General features: G+C 47.6%; 2 protein-coding genes across 4 annotated transcripts; one reads left to right on the top strand and one right to left on the bottom strand.

Annotated features, from left to right (window-relative positions):
• Nucleotides 1-293: 293 nt before the first annotated feature.
• appbp2 (amyloid beta precursor protein binding protein 2) lies at nucleotides 294-15,859 on the top strand. Of its 2 annotated transcripts, none has more exons than XM_088616489.1 (13): nucleotides 294-731; nucleotides 4,520-4,608; nucleotides 5,506-5,657; nucleotides 6,063-6,186; nucleotides 6,526-6,694; nucleotides 7,743-7,832; nucleotides 7,981-8,048; nucleotides 8,154-8,259; nucleotides 8,396-8,520; nucleotides 8,785-8,870; nucleotides 9,293-9,483; nucleotides 9,999-10,164; nucleotides 10,685-15,859. In XM_088616489.1, the coding sequence occupies exons 1-13, from the start codon at nucleotides 594-596 to the stop codon at nucleotides 10,939-10,941; spliced, it is 1,761 nt and encodes a 586-aa protein (XP_088472615.1). In that variant the 5' UTR covers nucleotides 294-593; the 3' UTR covers nucleotides 10,942-15,859. The 2 variants fall into 2 exon arrangements, with proteins under 2 accessions (XP_088472615.1, XP_088472616.1); XM_088616490.1 differs by lacking the exon at nucleotides 294-731 and adding an exon at nucleotides 754-1,011.
• LOC148643439 (uncharacterized) lies at nucleotides 15,458-20,699 on the bottom strand. 2 transcript variants are annotated; one of them, XM_088616499.1, is made up of 6 exons: nucleotides 20,560-20,699; nucleotides 20,186-20,281; nucleotides 19,344-19,456; nucleotides 18,711-18,834; nucleotides 17,685-17,857; nucleotides 15,458-16,797 (listed from the first exon to the last, which is right to left on the bottom strand). In XM_088616499.1, exons 1-6 carry the CDS (start codon nucleotides 20,597-20,599, stop codon nucleotides 16,729-16,731), a joined length of 615 nt encoding a protein of 204 aa, XP_088472625.1. In that variant the 5' UTR covers nucleotides 20,600-20,699; the 3' UTR covers nucleotides 15,458-16,728. The 2 variants fall into 2 exon arrangements, with proteins under 2 accessions (XP_088472625.1, XP_088472626.1); XM_088616500.1 differs by lacking the exon at nucleotides 20,560-20,699 and having other exon boundaries at nucleotides 19,344-19,514; nucleotides 20,186-20,277.
• Between the last annotated feature and the right edge of the window lie 559 nt (nucleotides 20,700-21,258).

Genomic DNA, 21,258 nt, shown 5'->3' with positions numbered 1-21,258 from the left:
CAGTGGATCAAATAAAAACAATTAATCACGAGAATGTTTGATGTTTTGACACCACCGCCAAATTGATCATAATCAGCTGCACTCGCTTTCGCGTGCGTTTTGCGTGAGAAAAGGCTGCTCCCACAGGGCCAGCCGATCTAGAGTTATACTACCAGTATAACGGGCGCTGCAAAACCGAGGTCAGACGGGTTTCAAGTTTTCTTTTGCAAACAATCTCAGCAGTTCGAGAAAGGCCAGCTCCTCTGCGCAGCGTGCAAGCGTACGCGCTGACGTCACCGCGCACGCACGCCAGCGCAGAGCGCAGATGAAAAAGTGGAGGCCTGGGGGGGGCAGCGGAGAGGGAGTGCGAGGAATTGGGGCCAGCGGGAGAAATACGGGATTATGGTTATCGGGGGGTGTGCTGGTGCTTTCACGGGAGTAGCCTGCGGTTTCCGTCGCCGTCTTGTCACCGGGAGGGTGCTGGTGGAGCTGGGGAGAAAGGGGTATTAGCGAGTGCAAGGGAAGAGTGGTGGTAGCTGGAGGAGGAGGAGGAGGCCGCGGCGGGGGGGCCGAGGGGAGGGGGGGGGTGCTCGTTACAGAAAAAGGAAAACAATATGGCCGCCGTGGAGCTAGAATGGATCCCAGAGACTCTGTATAACACTGCTATTTCCGCCGTGGTGGATAATTACAGCCGGTCGCGAAGAGAGATCCGCTCACTCCCGGAGAATATCCAGTTTGATGTTTACTATAAGGTAAGGCGGCCTTGGGGAGGAGGGGGCGGAGGCTGAGGCTGATCTGGACGTGGTGCAGCCGTAGCGTCTGGGGTCTGTGACATAATGTAAATGGCTGCCCGACCATGTTCGGGTCTCCCCTGTCTCTCCTCTTGCCAGCACGCACGGTTTTCTCTCCCGATGTTTGTTTGTTTTGTGTGTGTGTGTGTGGGCGCAGTGAGAGCTTCCTCCGGATCATTTCGGAGCGGAGAGGGGTCGAGGAGGAAGAGGCACTGAGCTGGTGGGAGAAGATCGAATCGAGGTGTGGTCAAGTTCACTTATGAATGGGGGCATCCTCGGATGCGACTTTAAAGATTAATCTTTGACAACCAGGGCGCTGAGGGGCCTGCAGGGGTGAGAGAGCCCCCTTATTCAGGTGGTGGTGGTTGTCGTTGTCGGTATGATGGAGTCCCCCTACCTGTTATCTGTCCGCAGTACGGTACAGGAAGAATCTACCCATCGCGGTTCGCACCGTCAGGCTAAATTGAGTGAAATGGAGTGAAAGTCAAAATAAAAAAAACCGTATTTGGTGACTCGCCGGAGTGGCGGAGTTTTCGCGATACTCTTCGGAGTCCTGAATCGCGAACCCTTTTCCTTGTATGTCTTTAATCGCAGGCTTCTCACGGAGCCACAATGAAGCTATAAAATAAAAAATCCCACGACTGGACTGCACACACACATATATATACACACGCACACAAAAAAAAAACAATTGCAAAATCGCCGCTTTCCACGCCCGTGGGTTAAAACCGTTTTTGTTTTTCCTCTCTCGGCCGGGCATTAACTTCTATAACATGCTTGTGACCTCGCAGAAAAGACGACGTATTTTTTTCCAGCGGCAACTTCGCTGAATGACACGTCAGAGTGTGAGGGAACTGAGCGGTGCCGTTCTCCCGGACGGGAGGCGGGCAGCCCTGAATAGCCCTGCTCGCTTTTGGGGACGGCCTGTATTGTCTGCGCACAATGCCCGGAGAGAACAGAATCCCAACACTGAGCCCTTCTGAAAGAGGACATTATCAAGACATTATTCTGCCGCCCCCCTCTCCTTCCACACCTGTTATTTAATGAAAACCTTATGCGCCTTTTCTGCTGCCTCTCTGCCTAGGTACGGAACCTGAAGCTGATTCCTGGCTCCGCTGAAGAGCGGCGTCTCATTTTGTTCACGTCATTTATTTTTTTTAGCAAAATTTCCACTCCCACACTTCGCCCTGTCCTTTTCCAGAGGCCTTGTAAACCACAGATAGGTTTTTTTTTTTTTACTTGACGAGCCCGGTCTGTAACTTACCCGTTAGGCTCTTCTCTTTGGGGGCAGGTAGCCTCGCCGAACTGCCCCAGGTCTGCTGCCCCTCATTTTGGCGGCCCGTCCAGTGAGGCTCACGTTTATCGTCATCTATCTCTGCCGACGTAGTATGTCCGAGCCGAGGACGGAGCAGTCATCAATGAATGCCAGACGTTGCCGGGGACAGTCTTCCAGAAGTTCCTGCTGCTCTTGGCACTTCTTCCGAGGGCAGCCGGGAATTTATCTCGCAGTGTTTCCTGGCAGCCCGTCTCCGTACTTAACGCGTGGTCCAAGTCAAACCCACCTTTGGCTTAATGGCCTTTCCTGTACATACATGTAAACAGTTGGCATGTGTAACATATACAGTCTCTTTTATTCACGTCAGGTAGCTCGGCGGGGGGGGGGAGTTTGGAATTACCCTCGTTATCTGAGAAGGGAGAAGGCAGAGGGAATAAATTGGGGAATGGGAATGGAAAAGCCCCTTGTTTTCCCAGGGAAGATATGTCCTCACTGATGTGCCTCCCCAGAAACCCCGATCTCCTTATATTTATCTCCGGCGTCACCCCCGCGCAGCAGGTGCTGGCGCTAACCATGCCAGTGAGCCGTGCTGGAGCCCTGCAGCTGGTACAGTTATGTCTCGGGCAGCCTCTGGTTGAGACCTAACACACATGCTCACCGACCGAATTTTATTCCTTCACTCAGAAAAGGTGGTTCAGATTACGCCCCCACCCCCAGATCTTCATTGAAGGTGCTGTCCTTCGGATGAGACGTAAAACCGAGGTCCTGACTCTCCTTGGTCATTAAGAATCCCAGGGTGTTTCTCAAGAAAAGAGGAGGGGTGTTACACCAGTGTCCTGGCCAAATTTCCCATCGGCCTTTACCAGTCATGGCCTCCTAATAATCCCCATCTCTGAACTGGCTTCATCACTCTGCTCTCCTCCCCACTGAGAGCTGGTGTGTGGGGAGAGTACTGGTGCATCATCGAGGTGGGGCTGCACACTGGTGGTGGTGGAGGGGATCCCCATTACCTGGAAAGCGTTTTGAGTGAGGTGTCCACTCTATATAACTGTAAGGTATTAATATTAATTACTTTTCGGAAAGTCTGCTGAGGGTAGTCCCAGGCTAAGCGGCATAGCTGGAAGAGCCCGAGCTGCCAGTTTTCCAGGGACGAGGTGCTCGTGACGAGCCTTAGAATGACACCCTTTAATCTCCTGCCTCGAGGAATTAAAGGGGAAAAGTCCAGGAGGCTGAGCTCAGGGTCTAAAAGCTGCTTAATTGTCTCGCTCCATGCATCTGAACAGGACCTAGTGTGCCCGTTGGACCGAGTGACCTATATCTGTCCACAGGACACTAGACGACCTGGGACTGGACTGGGCTAACTTATCCGAACTGGTCCACCTTGGTCTGTGCCTTTCCAGTGAAGGATACACTTGTCTTCTATTCTGCCTTATCTGCAGTGTTTTGTTTTTCTGCTGAGCATAGAAAGCAATGCAACATTTTCTCACTGGGGCTGATGCAGACTGGGGAGCTTAGAAGAAAAAATGATGCATATTTTGTTGAGTGTTGAACTGCAGCAAAAATAGAAAGACTGAAATCCAGAAAAAAAAAACTCAATATGTTGTTAAAATGGAGTTTAATGATTATGACACCTATTAGTTTTGGAATTATGGAAAAAATACTTTTTTCATTTGTGATGACTCTAGCTATGTATTGAATGCACTTCCAGCTTATTTAAAATTGCATACAAAACATCTCTACGATTTTGTGTCATTTTTGGACACTGAGGCTAATTTTTTTCCCTGTGAAATTAGTTATATACACCTAAATATTTTTCCTGCACATCCATGAGGAGTTGTTCGGAGCCCAGTGTGCTCTCTGTGTGTGACGGGGTGTGCTTTATCAGTCACACTACTCCCGACCCCACTGCCTGAACTGTGTGATAATTCTCTTGTCCCTCCTGCCCTAGAAAAATCCTTTTTTGGGCTGAACTATAGACAGCCCATTCAGGAGCTGCCTTGGCAGAGTGTTTTCATCTGTCCCGGGCAGGCCTCTGAAGCCATGTTGACACAGTGCTGCTTTCAGCTGGGGGAGCTATAGTGAAGAGAGCTTTTCATGCATCGCCAGTGCTCATTGTGGAGATCAGTGTCCCTTTCACTGGGAGATAGCGTTTTGCCACACTGAGGTTCAGTGGTTTCAGTCTGTGTGATCTTTGACCTTCAAAATGTTAAAATATGCAGGCTCTCTTGGACTCCCTAAACCAGCATATTAGGTACAATAAACAAGGGAACTGATTAGGAATAAACTGACAAGTTGAGGACCAGATGTTTAACTTTTAATAGCACCACTAATGTCATAGAGGAAGTGTTGCACCCTTTATTTTTGACGTTTGGAGATGAGAGGTCTGAGCCCTGACACGCAGAGTGCCTGTGCAGCCTCTCTCTCTCTCTCTCTTTTTCTCACCAGTGCTGTCTGTGTTCTCGCTCTGTTCCAGCTGTACCAGCAGGGTCGTCTCTGTCAACTCGGTGGGGAGTTCTGTGAACTGGAGGTCTTTGCTAAAGTTCTCCGGGCATCGGATAAAAGGTATACGACACAGGGGTGCCCGGCTCCGCCTCGTCGGGGCTTTGGGGAAGAGTTCGGTATGATAGTGTGACCCCGGAGCTGAAGGGGCTTTGGAGTTGTATATGTACAAATCCATGCAGCGGAGGTTTTCCTCGTGTGATCTGTTTACGGAGTCTTGATGCTGCAGAGTCCGGTCTTAAACTTGGAATTTTTTTGTCATGCACTACCTGGCCTGCGAGACTGCCTGATACATTGAGACAGTTACTGGAATCGCCAAGGACAGTCAGACTTGTTTTGCTGCTTTTGGGCAGAAAATTACCCATGCTGTTTATATACAGACGTGCGAGCTAAACTTGCTGCTGTCCCATGACCCAACTTATGCATGAACTGAGATAGATATATATATGCAGTGACATCTGTAAATCTGCCCAAGATGTATTCTTAGCTTAGCCCAAGATCCTTCTTCATTTTGATACATGATAGACAGGCAAAACGTGTGAACGTCAAAGTTTCTCTTTGAAGAATGTTTTGTAACTGTGTTGCTTGGCTGTGTCTGTAACATCTTTAGATTTCCTATTTGCTTGTATATAAAGGTTTAAAAATGTCCAATCTGTGGGGACTCTTAGTAACTCTCTAAAAAAGTTAGTCTTTCACAGTATTTCCCCTTCTCTGAAGACAAAGGAAGCTTTGTTGTGAAAACTGTAGTACACATAACTCATTAGAACACATTAGTCCAGTCAGATTGTGCATAGCTAAGGGATTAGTGTCCTTGAATTAATTTTTTTTTGTGGCAAATCCCGGGAGAGAGGGTGTTAAAGTCATGGAAGTTTGCAGAGTCCTTTCTAAAGCCCTGTGGGTGCTGCAATGCTGTGAGTGACGTGCAGGTGACTCTCGTCCTGCTGTCCTGTGTGCCCGCAGACACCTCCTGCACCACTGTTTCCAGGCCTTGATGGATCATGGTGTGAAGGTGGCCTCCGTCCTGGCGAACTCCTTCAGCCGCCGCTGCTCCTACATCGCCGAGTCCGACGCTCACGTCAAAGAAAAAGCTATTCAGTTCGGCTTCGTTCTAGGTGAGCGTCCGTGCTCTGCGTCTCCCGGGTGGGGCTCGGTGGTGGCTGGCACTATGGCCTCACAGCTTGGGGTTCCAGAGCTCCATATACACTTTGTCTGACCGTCTGTCTGGAGTTTGCACGCTCTTGTGTTCGTGCAGAGGTTTTCTCTTGGCGCTGTGGTTTAATGGGGGGGTTTATTTCCTGCAAAACCAGTACTAAACAAGATTGTGGCATGTAAACTATAAAGGGAGTCGTGCACAGTGATTTCCCATGAATTGGAGTTTACGTTGGCTGCAGTGCTTGATAAGTGGTTTAGGTATATTTACACTGCCATGCTGCATTCAATGACTGAATTCGGGGACCCATGAACAGCCCCTAATAAACACCCAGCCTGCTCACAGGCTCGTCTTCATCTTCATCCAGGTGGCTTCCTGTCAGATGCGGGCTGGTACAGCGATGCTGAGAAAGTGTTCCTGTCATGCCTGCAGCTGTGCACACTGCACGACGAGGTGCTGCACTGGTACCGGGCTGTGGAGTGCTGTGTGAGGTGAGCTGTAAGCTGGCAGGTGGGCAGCTCTGGGGCAGAGGTGAACTGTCCTCGTCCCATGAGCAGGGATGACCATGCTTAGACCAGGAGTGAGCATGGCCCATGATGAGAAAGTGTTTCAGTCCTGCTGAGTCTACCAAAAAGCAAACTGAAGCGTTAAACAGAAAGGTCGTTTTAAATTCGTGCTTTCTAAATAGCCATCCAGAATTATGCACACCTTTTCGGCCAGACTGCATTGCTGCGCTTCCCGAAAAGAAACGCAAAATTAGTGTAGCACGAGCGTTCTGTGAAATCGGATGGCTGTAACAGTACGGCTTTGTGCATTTTGGTTGGTCCTAGGTTGCTCCACGTACGAAATGGCAATTGCAAGTACCACTTGGGAGAAGAGACCTTTAAGCTGGCCCAGTCCTACATGGAGAAGCTGGCCAAGCATGGTCATCAGGCCAACAAGGCTGCACTGTACGGAGAGTTGTGTGCCCTGCTTTTTGCAAAGAGCCACTATGATGAGGTACGCTGAGATAAGAGAGGCTGATGGGTGAAAGGGTGTAGTGTTTGAGTGAGTGTGGGCAAGTATATGTGCCACATTGTGCTGTGTCAGAAACCTGGATGGTCTTGGATTTTATCTTGCATGATTTTAGAGTGGTGAAAGACACGGAGGTATATGAACCAAGAGAAGAGCCTCACCCTCAGCCAGCCAGTCCTGAAGCTCATTACACTGAGCCACACCAACACCAGACAAAATACAGGCTCAGTGATCCCAGTCTGGCCATAGAAACTGGGACAACATAGGAAGGCCTGTCTTCCCAGGGACAGGCTGTGCTCCCACTGGCAGCTGGGAGAAGCAGAGATAGACGTGCACATTCTTCTACACCACAGTAAATACTCTGGGATTAGACAAACATTCTCCCTGAAATAATTAACCTAATCCCAGAATTCCCACACCTGCCAGAATCGGAACAGCTCCCGGGGAAAGGAGATCAAACGTAATGGAGCTGGCAGCCTAGTGTTCAGTATGAGATATCCTGTCACAGCCTTGGAAACAGAAAATGAGCCTCTCAAATAATCCTACGTTTTTTTTTTGTTCTAAATGTGTTGTAATTGTTATTGCATTAGCAACATTGTAATTCACGAGTCCTGCCAATAAAACCTATTGAATTTGAAACCACACTATCCTTCAAACCCATTTCTCTTGGCATGGCCTCTAATAACCGTCACCTCCTAAGTATTACAAGAATGTGTTGAACGGAAAGAAAACCGAAATCATTTCTCGTGTTCCACGTGTTTCCTTGCCAAGTTTCTGACTACAGGGCTGAGCATGAGGGTAGAGCAGTGGAGACTAAGCAGTTGGAGTGAAAATCTGTAGTTGGGCTCTTCTTTGATTCTGTTTTTTTTTAAATATGCGTTTAACCATTGACTGTATGCAGGCACAAAAGCAAGGCTGGTCACCCTTCTAGTGTTTAAGCAGAGTCATTCTGAAGAATTAAGGGACAAAAACAGTTTCTTCCTGTTCTGAACAGTTGCTTCTGTATAAGCCTCTGTGGTATTTGTGCTTTCAGGCTTACAGATGGTGTATAGAAGCAATGAAGGAGATCACGGTGGGTCTGCCTGTGAAGGTGGTGGTTGATGTCCTCAGACAGGCATCTAAGGTGACTGTTAACCCTGTTCATGTTCACTCATTATTCCTGCTGGTGATCTGTGATAATGAGCTACAGCTTTTTCCTGGATCTTTCAAGTCCAGGAGAGCTCGGCCACACGGTGGTATTGTTTCTCAGTGGTGTTTGTCTCTCTCTACAGGCCTGTGTTGTGAAACGCGAGTTTAGGAAAGCTGAACAGCTAATAAAACATGCTGTGTTTTTGGCACGGTAAGCAGTTATCTACAGAGTTTTTTTCTGTATTCTAGATTTTGTACATTTTTCTAAATATCAAGTTCAGCTTTCTAAATATCCCTTTTTTTTTTTTTTTTTCAGGGAGCATTTTGGACATAAGCACCCAAAATATTCAGACACTCTACTAGATTATGGTTTTTATTTACTAAATGTAGATAACATCTGTCAGTCTGTCGCTATCTACCAGGTAGGTAATATTATGCAATTTATACAGTTAGGTACACATTATCATTTGCTAAGTTCCTTTTAGATTTCTGGGTCAGTTGAGTTTTTTGTAACTGCTTTACGAGAGGTTTCTAATCTGAGCAATTTCTTTCTTCCAGACAGCACTTGATATTCGGCAGTCTGTGTTTGGGGGGAAAAACATACATGTAGCAACAGCACATGAAGACCTAGCTTATTCTTCTTATGTGCACCAGTACAGCTCTGGCAAATTCGACAATGCACTGTAAGTAGCCAGTCTGCAAAGATTAACATGGTTGTTCTGCTCCCAGATCTTTAAATAACACATTTCTGTTGTGACTAATTTAGTTAATTTCCGTGGTTACGTTCCATCTGTGCAATTTACATCCCACATAAATAAAATTGCACATTTGAAAAGCATTTGGCCATGAGGCTGACTCCATTGTTGCGTAGCTCTTGGAAATAATGGTCTCCGGAAAGATGCTGTGCAGTGATCTTTCCTGTTGTTCTCTGGTTTTTTCCTTCCCAGATTCCATGCGGAACGTGCCATAGACATCATTACTCACATTCTTCCTGAGGACCACCTGCTCCTGGCGTCGTCCAAACGAGTGAAAGGTACTGTCCAGCTCCCGGCAATCTTATAATTTATTCCTTACATTTATATAGCGTCTTATATACGTTTATAGCAAGTAGTAATTGCTGGCAAAACTGTCTTGGAAGACGAGCAATATTTTTATTGGATTAAAAGAGATGTATTCACAAGCCTGCTTGTTTGCAATGTAATAGGGCCACTTCACCTCACCCAGTGTTTTGTTGCCTCATTCTCAATCACAGACAATGACGACAATATGATTCTGCACATACCTGGAAATTTCATGTTGTGAATTGGAGTTTTTACACATTACTGTGTCATTTTACATTCATTGTGGTTTGAAAAATGGTGCTGCAGTTCCCCTTGAATAATACATGCCACAGTAGCAGTGTGGGCGCCGCTCTGCAGAGCAGCTCCCTGACATGCTTCGGCTCTGATTTCCCAGCCCTCATCCTGGAGGAGATTGCCATCGACTGCCATAACAAGGAGACAGAGGAGAGGCTCCTGCAAGAGGCTCACGACCTGCACCTGTCCTCCCTCCAGCTGGCCAAAAAAGCTTTCGGGGAGTTCAACGTTCAGACGGCAAAACACTACGGCAACCTCGGGCGGCTCTATCAGTCCATGCGCAAGTTCAAGGTCCGTGTCTCTCGCGCCTGTCCTGCGGGCGAGGATTAGGCAGGGTCCTTGCTGTAGGGGCTCCCCGCGCCTGTGTCGCTCTGCGGTCTGCAGGGCCTGTCTTTGTGATGTAAATTGGAGGTTTTTACACATTACTGTCTACAGTTTGCATTCATTCTGGTTTGAAATGTCCCAGAAACTCTGATGCTAAGGTGTCCTTAAGCAAGTCTGAAGCAGAATGGCCCTAATTTGTAATTGCTTTCTTGTTTGAATTGCTCAGCTTCAGGTCATCTGAAGAGTTCTTACTTCTTGGAAATGGAGTAAAGACTGTCCTGCTGAAGCTTTAAAAGATAAATTGGTGGCCGTCACTTGCACAAGGGGTCGGGGGGATTTTATTTAATTTGTTCTTGTTTATGTAGCCCAGATCCACAGAATCAATCCTTGTAAGTAGAAGTTCCTTCTAGGTGCCGCTGCAGCCGAAGGGACTTTGGCAGCTGCAGTACTGACGTGCCCTTGTGTTGTGGTTTTGAGCGCAGGAGGCGGAGGAGATGCACATCAAAGCAATTAAGATCAAGGAGCAGCTGCTGGGGCAGGAGGATTATGAGGTGGCGCTGTCGGTGGGACACCTGGCCTCGCTGTACAACTACGACATGAACCAGTACGACGATGCTGAGAAGCTGTACCTGCGCTCCATTGCCATCGGTGAGTTTGCAGCCAGTGTGTGCGCAGATCACTCTGATCGGGCTGTGAAACTCCGCAGCTTCCTAATACACATCGCCACCCTGACCCACCATGCCCAAGCCAGCTTTCACGGAAGCTTTTGGTTTGTTACACTTCTTGGCTTTTAATCAAATCAAATTAACATCCTATGTAATCCTAACATGACAGTAACTCTTGGAGGCAAATATATTTCTGCAGCAGTGTCAGTGTTGAGATGTCCAAGCTTTCAATTCAATTCAACTTTATTTGTCATTATACTTACACAGGTGCGTAGTATAGTGAAAAGTGTTTCTCATTAGTCACTCAGCTGCAGTATATAAATGGAACAGAAGATAAAACAATAGACAGTAACACAATAACAGTGTAATAACATAACATGTAATCAAAACTGTGCAAATACGCAATTTTCATTCTGTTCTTTTAAGAAACTTGAAAAAATAGCCAGTTCAGTTCCTGTCTCGAGAGCTGAAGCTTTTTCTCTGTGCATGCTTCTCTCACCCAGGGAAGAAGCTCTTTGGCGAGGGTTACAGCGGACTAGAATATGATTACCGGGGCCTGATCAAACTGTACAACTCGGTGGGCAACTATGAGAAAGTCTTTGAGTACCACAACATCCTGTCCAACTGGAACCGGTTGAGGGACCGGCAGTTTGCAGTGGCCGACGCCCTGGAGGATGTCAACACCAGCACTCAGGCCACCCAGGAGGTGGTGCAGTCCTTCCTCCTGTCCCAGGGCCACAGCGAAGGGGCTGCCTGCTGAGCCCTGCACGTGCAGCCCTCCCGCAGAGCCCCTCTAGAGGCCAGACTGATGTGGGACACCACCACGACCGGGGGGCAGCCTGCCTGACTTCAGAAAAGGACAAGGAACTCTGCCCCCTAGAGGCCTCTGTCCACGTCTCACCTTTGCCCTCACCAGCAGCTCATTACTGGCACCTGCTCCTCAAGAGCTGGGTGGAAGGTGCTGTCCTCATGCTGCGATAACCAAGTATCACCCACACAGCTTCTGCAACCCCCTTGTTTTCCCCTCTGTCCTACCAGGCTATCAGACCCTTTAAACCAGCTTTAAAGAAGAGACAAAGGGGAAGAAAAAAAATATTTTGCCGTTCATTTGATTTTTGTTACTGACTTTTAATTGCTGAGTAGCCACATACGCCACATTTTGGAATTCAATGCATCCACAGTCCCAGGCTGGGAGTCTTTTACATAGAAGTGCACAGCAGCAAGTCCTGGGGTCAAGCAATATATTTCTACAGGAAAACGTCAGCGACCTCAAATCTGGAGCCTTTGCTGTGGAGAAGGATAGTGTTTGGGATCGTCTCCCTATTGTAAGGGATGTGTGTGTGCGTGGGCATCACACATGTCCGAATATCAGCCCAGTGAGCGATGTTGCATGTTTTTAGATTGTTCTCATCACTTGTGGACCAGTTATTCTTTTTAATATTTTGCTTCTGTCTTGGCATCATTAAAACGGGGAAAAAAAGTCAGTGTCTGGTCCTCAACCAGAAGAAATTATATTTGATTTGATTACTTTAAAAGTACAATTAAATTGCACCCATGTGTTACATTTGTACTCTGGATTCTTTGGACCAGTGGCTTTGCTCCTGCTTTAGATAAATGGCCAATTTAAAGCTTTTAATTTTTTTTTACCCCCACTTTAAATTTAAGATTGATTGTCAATGCCAATGATCCTGAAGTTGTGTGAATTACAGTTTCAAGTCAAAATAGCCAAATCGTAAAACTAAACTCTAGATGTATAGGAGTGATCAGCTGGTTCTGGGATTTTAAACGTTGCCAACAGAAGTGTTTTAAAGGGGCAGAGGTCAGGTTACAGAGTTTGGGGAGCAGTGTACCCTCACTCAGTGGGAGGTGACGGTGTACAGACTCTGTTGTCCAGGGCGCGTGTTGTTAGGTTTGGCTCAGATGTCCAATCGCATTGCTGAGGTCCCGATACGTGCAGTCTGACACTGAATTCAGAGTAACTGTGCTGCCTGCTCGAGTCTTCCTCTGAGTCTCTTTGCTCATGTTTCACATCCTCAAGCCCCTGCAGTCCTCCCAACAAACACTACAGGTGACACTGAAGGCTGTTATAAAGGGGCTCTAGAAAGTGGGACAAACATTTTCACTGATACACAGGAAAGATCAAGAGGTGTTGGGTATGTAATCATGGTGTTATAAACAGCACGATCGCTTTGTTTCACTCTTTCTGGGACAAACTGCATAGTGTTGTTTGTCCTGTGCAGGGACTGTACTGAATTGCGTAGTCTGGGGAAGTGGATTTGGCTTGTTGCTAGAGTAGCCACTGCACAGGACTGCTCGGGATGCTATGCCCAACCACATGTGTACAGGAACGTTAACAGCTGGATCTGATTGACCACTGAGCCAGCCGGAAAGCACTATTCTTTGTTTCCTGCTCCACTTGGTCTGCCCCTTCCTCCTCTCCATCACGTCACACCGTTCCTTGTGAGGTTCTACACAATCGTATAAACAGTGTGCATCATTTCACCACTTGTATTCAAGTTTATGTACTTTATAAATCACTGCTAATATATTCTGAACTTTTGTTTTGGCTCCAGTGCATCGATCGGTTCCTTTCACAGCCTTCTAAAACGTAATCTCAAAAGTGAATCATGGTTCTGTTCCTTGTTGCATTTTAGCCCGTCTCTGACCGGTGTCCAAGCCTTAGCCTTAAAGGATATCCAGCCTGGTGATCTGGGCCTGTGGTGCTATCTCTACGTCCCCTCGTGTAAAGAGCAGGTCCTTCATTCCAGCTGTTTGTCATCATGTGTGAAGGGTCACTGACAGCCCCTTCTATGCAGTAGGTACGGGTGCTCTGGGGTGGTTAGTTCTGATACGAACACACGGAGCTGTGAATCTCCTGTGCCTATTGTGGCCAGGCCCTCGGTCACAGGCGGTGACTCGTACTTTAGTCCACTCAGTAGACTAGTTAACGGTGCTGATGGCGAATTTTAGTCCAGGACCGAGTGATGTTATCAATTTTGAATGCAGTATATGTTCTGGGAACTGGTCCAGGTAATTTACAGAGCTAGTGTGCTAAGTGCGTTGTAGTTCTGTGAAGTGGATTTTTTGCCTGTGCTGTTATTCCCGATTGTAAATGACCTCGACCCTAGTTCACACTGCCTAGCCCCAACAACATCAATCCAGCCAGTGACACCAGGGACAGAATCAGGCACATCGGCCACTTCTCTCTTGTGCAGTCCAAATTTTAATACTGTTATAGCATTATAAGCGGGTTTTCTACGGAAAAAGGCTTAGAACTCCTTCAAGCAAACTCGATGACTCTTCAGGTTTCATTTTAAATTTAATTTTAGCTCCAGAAGTCCTTTATTTTTTTCCCCCTTTCACACCATTAAAGTTCTAGAAACATGCTTCATTAGCCTACCTTGCATATGGAGAATGCAGTAGTTCAAAGAAATCGCAGGCCTTCAGTAGACTTGGGCACCGCAGAACTTGCGGAGTTCATATGGACACACTTCCCATAATCCCTCGATTGAAAAATCATGGCCGTGGGTAGAGGCAAAGGATATTATGGGGTGACATGTTGACGCAAGAAACTTTTCCTTCCTTCTGGTGCTCCTCAAAATGTGATGTGAAAGTTCTAGACAGGTTCTTGTCTGTTACAATCCATGTTACTCTTCTGTAAAAACACTAAAGGCATGCAAAGAGCTGATATGAGTATAAAAGATGCTTTTTTGTCATTTTAATGTGGCTTCCAGTAATGTAGCTATAAATCATCATGAATGTCAATTTAAGGGCTGATTTGTGGTATTTTGGACACTTGTTTTTGTACAGAAAGGTAAGTCCTAAAAAAGGTGGTTTATCCCAGTCCTGGTTCTGGAGGCCCACACACCTGCTGCCTTTCATTCCACCCCATCTGAATATTAACAATACTGGCCTTTTTTCTACTCGAAACGTGTTTGATGAAAGGCAGCAGAATATTATGAAATGCAGTAATCAAAAGGCAACATGCAAGGGGTTTGAAAGCCGAAAACACTCCCAGCACTTCAAAGAAATGATCCTGTGTGAATTCCCATTATGTAACAGAGCTCTTTTTGGTATAAAAACCAGCAGATGCACAGGCCTTCAGGACCAGGATAGGGAATCCTTGGTTTCTCCATTGCCTATGGAATATACTTTGCTTCCCAATTTCCCACTGGAACCATCCTTGAAAGGAGGGGAGTGTGTCTCCATCTTGGGTTTCACTTCTACTGGATGGCTTAATTGAAGTAATTCTTTGAGATGAACATCCCCTTGAGCCCCTTACCCAAGACTGCCTGTAAGCCTTGAAAGTTGGGGCTTTGCTGAACCTAGGCTTGGAGACTGCCTCTTAGACGAGTAAAGAATGTGCAGAGGAATCAAAGTTTGTTCTAGGGAGGAAGTTGATCACTCGTGCTTCAACCCCAAACAAGAGCATGGCTTTGAAACAACTAAGGTGCTGTTCTCTCAAGAGGATTTTTCAGCAAAGCCCAAGTCCCTCTTTTATAGCAGAAGATTAACTGTCTTGGAATGCTAGAACGATGGAGAACGTAGTGTAGACGGCTCATGAAAATGGCAGAAGAATGATCAATTCTATAATAAAGGGATCAGCCAATTCCTTTTGGGGAACTGAGAGATGGTGCAGCAGATAGGTCCTGCAACGGTGAATTTGTTCGGTGCACAAGCAGTTGTACACTCCCTGGAAGGTTTCACCATTTTAACACTGATTTGTGGAATTGCTGTGTGCACCTCGTGCCTCTGAACACAGCACATAAATGTATTCTTTAAATGCTCTAGTTTTACATGAAATTGGAGTAGGGATTTAGCAATCTGCAGTAAGTGTCTGAATGTTCAGTTCAAGATCTAAGTGTGTGTTGCTTTCTGACACAGTAATGAGTGGTATGTCTGTACTATGCAGAAGGGGATTATGAATACATGGGGGTTGACTGTGAATACTGGGGCCTTTGACAGGCAAGAGCAGCATTGTGGGATGGCAGCTGTATAGGTTAGCACAGGTACTATTTGCATATGTGTCATGTTTAATTATATGGAACCAGTCCTTCGTTCATAGAATTGAGTGGCCTTAGTGTGTGATTTGAAGTGCTTATTTTCCCAAAATTAATTCACAAATAAATTATCAAGTTTTGTGCTGCACAACTGGTGGTTCACCCTTATAGTTCTATACTTTTTGCGTTACTGCTGTACTCCAGGAAAACCATTTGCATTCCTGCTGTTCCCTTAATCTACATTGCTTAAATACCAATATGAAAATGGAGAAAGAATATGCTTGAAGATAATTTTATTTCATATTAACACTGTACTATTTTTGTATTTTTCATAAATATTTTAACAATGAGTATTCCACTCTTTTAAAGCTTTTACTGGAAGGGTTAAGGAAAATGAATGTGTAAGTTATGAAGTGACAAATTAAATACATAGTTTAAAATCCCCCCCCCTCAGTAGTGCCATAATGAGCCTGTGTAAAGAGATCAACATTGCTAATGTTTAATCAAGGATTCTTTCATTGCCTGTGTATTAATATAACTCATTATAACAGAATCCTAACTCCATAAAGTCTGCAGTGCCCAACATTGTGTAGCCATCAGACCATATTAAACATTTGTAACCAACATTGTGAATTTCTGTAACTATTGCTGAAGGAAACAAATATAGTATTAATGCAGCCTTGGGTAGCCTCTCTCTTTTTTTTTTCCATTAAAAGAATGAGTGCTTCTTCATGTGACGTGGCTTACGCTTGAACAATATTAAAAACTGCAGTCTTGATAGAAATGCTGAGGTTGATGTGCAGGATGAGCGATTGTGACGGTGTTTGGCTATAGCTCAGAGACAGCCCAGCCCTGGAAGACAGCACACCAGCTGGAGCTCCAGTGGAAGTGTTCACTGTTGAAAAGCGGTGAAGCCCCATACCCGTTTCCCCATCCTTCCACTTAAAACTCAGGAATGCCCCCCTGCTTCTGTCCCCGTTATTCTGTAACTTTTTTTTTTCCTACAACTGACACCCGAAAACATACAACAATCACTCAAGGGCTTTGCCTTTACCGGCATTTGCCCCTGGGGCAGGAAACGAGAAACACAAGTGGGTAAAAGGAAAAACATTAAAAATTGAAAGAGTTTAAAAAAGGGGGTCTGCTGCAGTTTTTAATCGGACAGAGGGGGGGGAAACTCCACATGAAGCAGGCAATTAGAGCTGAATCGCCCACTATAAGTGATGGGCCTGATGAAGTACAGTATTTGTGTGTCATGTTCTCCAGACATTGGGGCACTATGGATACTAACATAAAGCTAAAAAAGACTTTAGCAGCATTCCAGAGGAGACTTGTTTTCTACCAGTTAAACAGTCGGTAAAAGTGCAAACACACGACTCCTAGGTGTGAAACCCTGATTCGCTTTTTTCACAAATATTTTGCCTAAGGCTTAGCTTGTCAGCAGGTTTTTGTACTTGTTCCATTCCATCAAGGTGCTCCTGCAGGGAGATGTGGTGCAGTTCAACCTGAACTGCTCAAGTGCTGGAGGTATGCTGATCACAGCAGGTTCACTCTTCCTCCTTCGCCGCCTTCTCATCCCTGGTGAGAAATCGAATATGCATCCAGATGCACCACACCTGGAAAAGAGAGCCGGACAATCGCTGGGAAAAGAGACGAGATAATGTGTCCCTTACAACTAAAACAATTTGACCAAGCCATTATCAAAGCCAGCAGTCATATCACCCTCCAACTCACAGCTGACAGCTGCATCTCACAGGGCACCAGTCTGGCGAGTACAGTTTCTGTGGCACAACTGTCACGTCCTGCTCTCCTGAGAAAGCCAACGTCGGAGGAGCAGCAAGAGGACGCGTGCTGTCCTGCTGGAACAGTGTCCCGTCCGGGCGAGCCCACAGGTAGTGTGGCGCCGTGCAGGCAGGTCACAGTTAATCGTTAAAGGTGGGGCTCTGCAAGACACAGCTCCTCCTGTCCAGAACTTCACGCTTGGGCCTGTGCATCGATGAATCTGTTTTACACCCCAATCAGCGCATCGTTGTGCGCGTTTGTGACACACTCGCCCATGTCTTTCTACACCCGCCGATGTCCGCGTAAAACCTTGATTCATCGCTGAAACCGACTTGGCTCCACCACTGATGAATTCAGTGGCTGAAGTCGCTTACTCCAGCCTGCACCATTCCTTTCTGTGTCTTTCCTTTTTTTTCACAGAGACTTGGCATTCAGTATCTCGCCTCCTGTGCCCAATCGACTCACACTGATAAGCTGAATAAGCGCTTTTGCAGTACAGTGACTCACAGATATCGTCGTCTTAAAGCATCCAAAAACATTCAATCGTAATGCATTTAATTCCTTTTTTCGGTTCTGCTGTCGGTATACGTTTTTCTAGAAGACGGTACTGCAGAGCACCAGGGTTTGATGCAGTATTGCCGCATCGATGCAAACGGACACAGAAACTGCATTACCGCGGTGTTGTCTCGACCCCCTCATTCAACACTCCTGCAGATCTCACCTCCACAGTGAAGCACAGCAGCCTCCCTGCTATGAGGACGATGGCCCCCAGCCCTTGCAGCCAGGCCGGGATGGAGAGGGGCTCGGTCAGGACCCCACGCTGATACCCGTACAGCCACACGGGCAGGACATGCAGCCCGCCGATTGCCAGCACGCCTGGAGGGGTCTTAAAGCCTGAGCACAGTGGAGAGGGCACACAGCAGGACAGTGGGCACTTCTTCATTTCATAAGGAAAATAAAACCGCAGACATGTTTTTTCAGCAGAAACAATATATATATATTTTTTTTTACTTTTCAAAACTTAAATGCTTGAAAAAGAAGAAATGTTTATTGCAAACAAACAACCTCTTAGGTCAATGAAGTAATCAGAAAGGTCGGGAAGTAAAACCCTGCAGGTGTGTGGTTCTCTAGGACCAGGATAGAGAACCCCTGTCCTAAACTAAACAACTGTGAGACTTAAAGACACACTTTTTCATATTCATCACCCTGTAATCAGAACACTTTTAGGGAGCTTAATCCCCCATTTCTCCCAGTGAGGATCTAAGACACAAATTGTATCCTGTGTTCAAAATATTAACCTGCCCTGAACTCAGATGTTTTAAATGTGTTGCCCTTAATATGTGCCTTCATATATTTCATGCAAGATCATTTGACTCCCTTGGAGGAGTATAGAGGGGGGAAAAAATACGTTAGAATTTATTGGACAAAATTCTAGGAATAAAAAGAAAAATCTCAAAACTAATTGAATGCAGTGTGCAATATGGAGAGAAGGGGGAGACCACCTTCTAGTAAAAACGATAAAACTCTCCCGAGTGACCTTAAAGTTTCCACAAGGGTCAGTTGAATACACAGGAATGTCCGAGCAGGATGTGCTGCACTGTCTTCAATGGAGGGGGGTAGCTGCACTACATTACCGCTGTACGGTCGTGTGCAAAAGAGATGTCGAGGAAGTGTCCTCGTTGGAAAGGCCACACCCTTTTCGCCGCCCGCCGCCCGCCTCCCGCCGTTGACCGTGGGCGTGGCTCACCATTGGCCATGACAGCCTGCACCCAGGGGGGGCCCGCTCCCAGACGGCTCTTCCACTGGGCTCCCAGGGCGCTGTGCGTGCAGACGAACACGCACCACTCCACCGCCGCCACCAGCCAGCCCGCCTGCGAAGAGCCCCGCCGCACGTGAGCAGCTCCGCACAGCTCCCACGGCCTTATTATTATTACTCATCAAATTGATTGATTAAATTAAGCACTGTTCGATATGATGCAGCTCTGTAACCCTGCGACACAGCTGACAGCCCACTGAAGCCCAGCAGGTATGAGCCTGGTCAGTACCAGGGAGACTCCTGGGAAAAAGCTAAGGTTGCTGCTGGAAGGGGTGTTAGTGGAGCCAGCAGGGGGCGCTCACCCCGTGGCCTGTGTGGGTCCTAATGCCCCAGTATAGTGACGGGGACACTATACTGTAAAAAAAGTCACTGTCCTGCAGATGAGACATAAAACTGAGGTCCTGACTCTCTGTGGTCATTAAAAATCCCAGGGCAAATCTCCCCTGCAAGATATTGAGACTCAGTGACTTGTAAGTGTTTTCACTCACACTCACACACACACACACACACACACACACACACACACACACACACACACCGTGGTGCTTCCGGGACGCCCTGTACCTCGAACAGCATGCTCCACAGCATGCCCCGGCCCAGGTTGTCAACCACCACGTCCAGCCAGGCCCCGAACTCCGACGTCTGGTTCAGGCGCCGGGCTGCCCAGCCGTCCACCCCTGAGATACCGAACACAGACACCCCGTCACTGCGCTGGTCTGGACTGGGCCCCGGGGTCTGGAGACACAGACACCCTGTCACTGCGCTGGTCTGGACTGGGCCCCGGGGTCTGGAGACACAGACACCCCGTCACTGCGCTGGTCTGGACTGGGCCCCGGGGTCTGGAGACACAGACACCCCGTCACTGCGCTGGTCTGGACTGGGCCCCGGGGTCTGGAGACACAGACACCCGGTCACTGCGCTGGTCTGGACTGGGCCCCGGGGTCTGGAGACACAGACACCCCGTCACTGCGCTGGTCTGGACTGGGCCCCGGGGTCTGGAGACACAGACACCCCGTCACTGCGCTGGTCTGGACTGGGCCCCGGGGTCTGGAGACACAGACACCCCGTCCCTGCGCTGGTCTGGACTGGGCCCCGGGGTCTGGAGACACAGACACCCCGTCCCTGCGCTGGTCTGGACTGGGCCCCGGGGTCTGGAGACACAGACACCCCATCACTGCGCTGGTCTGGACTGGGCCCCGGGGTCTGGAGACACAGACACCCCGTCCCTGCGCTGGTCTGGACTGGGCCCCGGGGTCTGGAGACACAGACACCCTGTCACAGCCAGGGAACTATAGTCCCTCTCGACAAAATTAAAATCAGGCTTTCAATATCAGTACCCTGTATTCTTCTGTTGCTTTGCCTTCTGCTTTCCCACTCAGTAGACCTACTATACAAAGTTTCCTCACCATCCAGTATGATGGAAATGACGTAGCAGGGGATGAAAACCTCAGGCTCGTGGAAGTAAGCCCAGGCGATGCCCAGCAGCAGGACCCGGATGTACCCTGTGCGACAAGAGATCACCTGTGAGAGGAGTGACGTCACTGACGGACCTTGGCCTTTATTATCTCTAACTATCTCCATCTAGGTGCGTGCAGCAGTGTCCATCTTAACACAAACGGCCCAAAGATGTATTGTTAAACGTAAGATTCCCTCAATTAAGATGGTATAAACACAGAACGGCACTACGCGAGCAGCCGTCGCGTTGGGAAGCCAGCGCGTCGCTCGCCGACACGCTTCTTAACCGTGCCTGGCTGGCGTACATATTGTTTTCGTTCCTCACCAATAACATTCGGGACGAACAGTAACACCTCCAGTCCCATTTCATCCCCTCCGGAGCGACGCCCGCCCCCTCGCCGACTGCACAGTCTCCACTTCCCGCACGGCTCCGCGGCTCGGCAGGAAGGGCAACTTCATCTCATCAGCTCAATATCACCTCCTGCAGCGCCCGTGACGTCGGCTACGGGGGAGAGGAAACAGCACCTCATTAACATACGCGGCGAGACGTCTGAGGGCCAGCTTGTCAAGCCCCGTTTCCACGAGAGTTTCTGCAGGAAGAGCGCCGTGGCGCCCTGAATTACTCCACCGACCGACCACCGTCACCCCTCCGCGTCTGTCTTCCTGATGCGCCGAGCCCGTCACCTCCACAGCAACGCGGGCAAACACGCTTCCTCTGCGTGTTTGTCTATTTAATTTTTGGTTCAAACTTTTATTTACGGTCATTATAATCCGATCGAAGAACAAAAGGTATCCGAAAAAAATGAGAGATAAGAGGGTGTAGCGTTGGACCTTTTTGTTTTGTGATTATGATATATAGGAAGTATTACCTACAGATTAACTGTAAATAAATGTTATTTTTCCAAAGAACATCTACTTCCTCAGCGTTTCTCCTGTCAGGACACTTCGGCGGCAACCAGTAAGCCGCTGACCTCTGCAATGATAACTTTTCTCTTCAAGCATTTGAATGTGGGTGTTAGATCTA

Source organism: Lepisosteus platostomus, chromosome 22, assembly GCF_059453375.1.
Source record: "Lepisosteus platostomus isolate fLepPlt1 chromosome 22, fLepPlt1.hap1, whole genome shotgun sequence".
Taxonomy (NCBI): Eukaryota; Metazoa; Chordata; class Actinopteri; order Semionotiformes; family Lepisosteidae; genus Lepisosteus; species Lepisosteus platostomus.
Note: the sequence above shows the minus strand (reverse complement) of the source record. Positions and strands in the feature narration are given on the sequence as shown.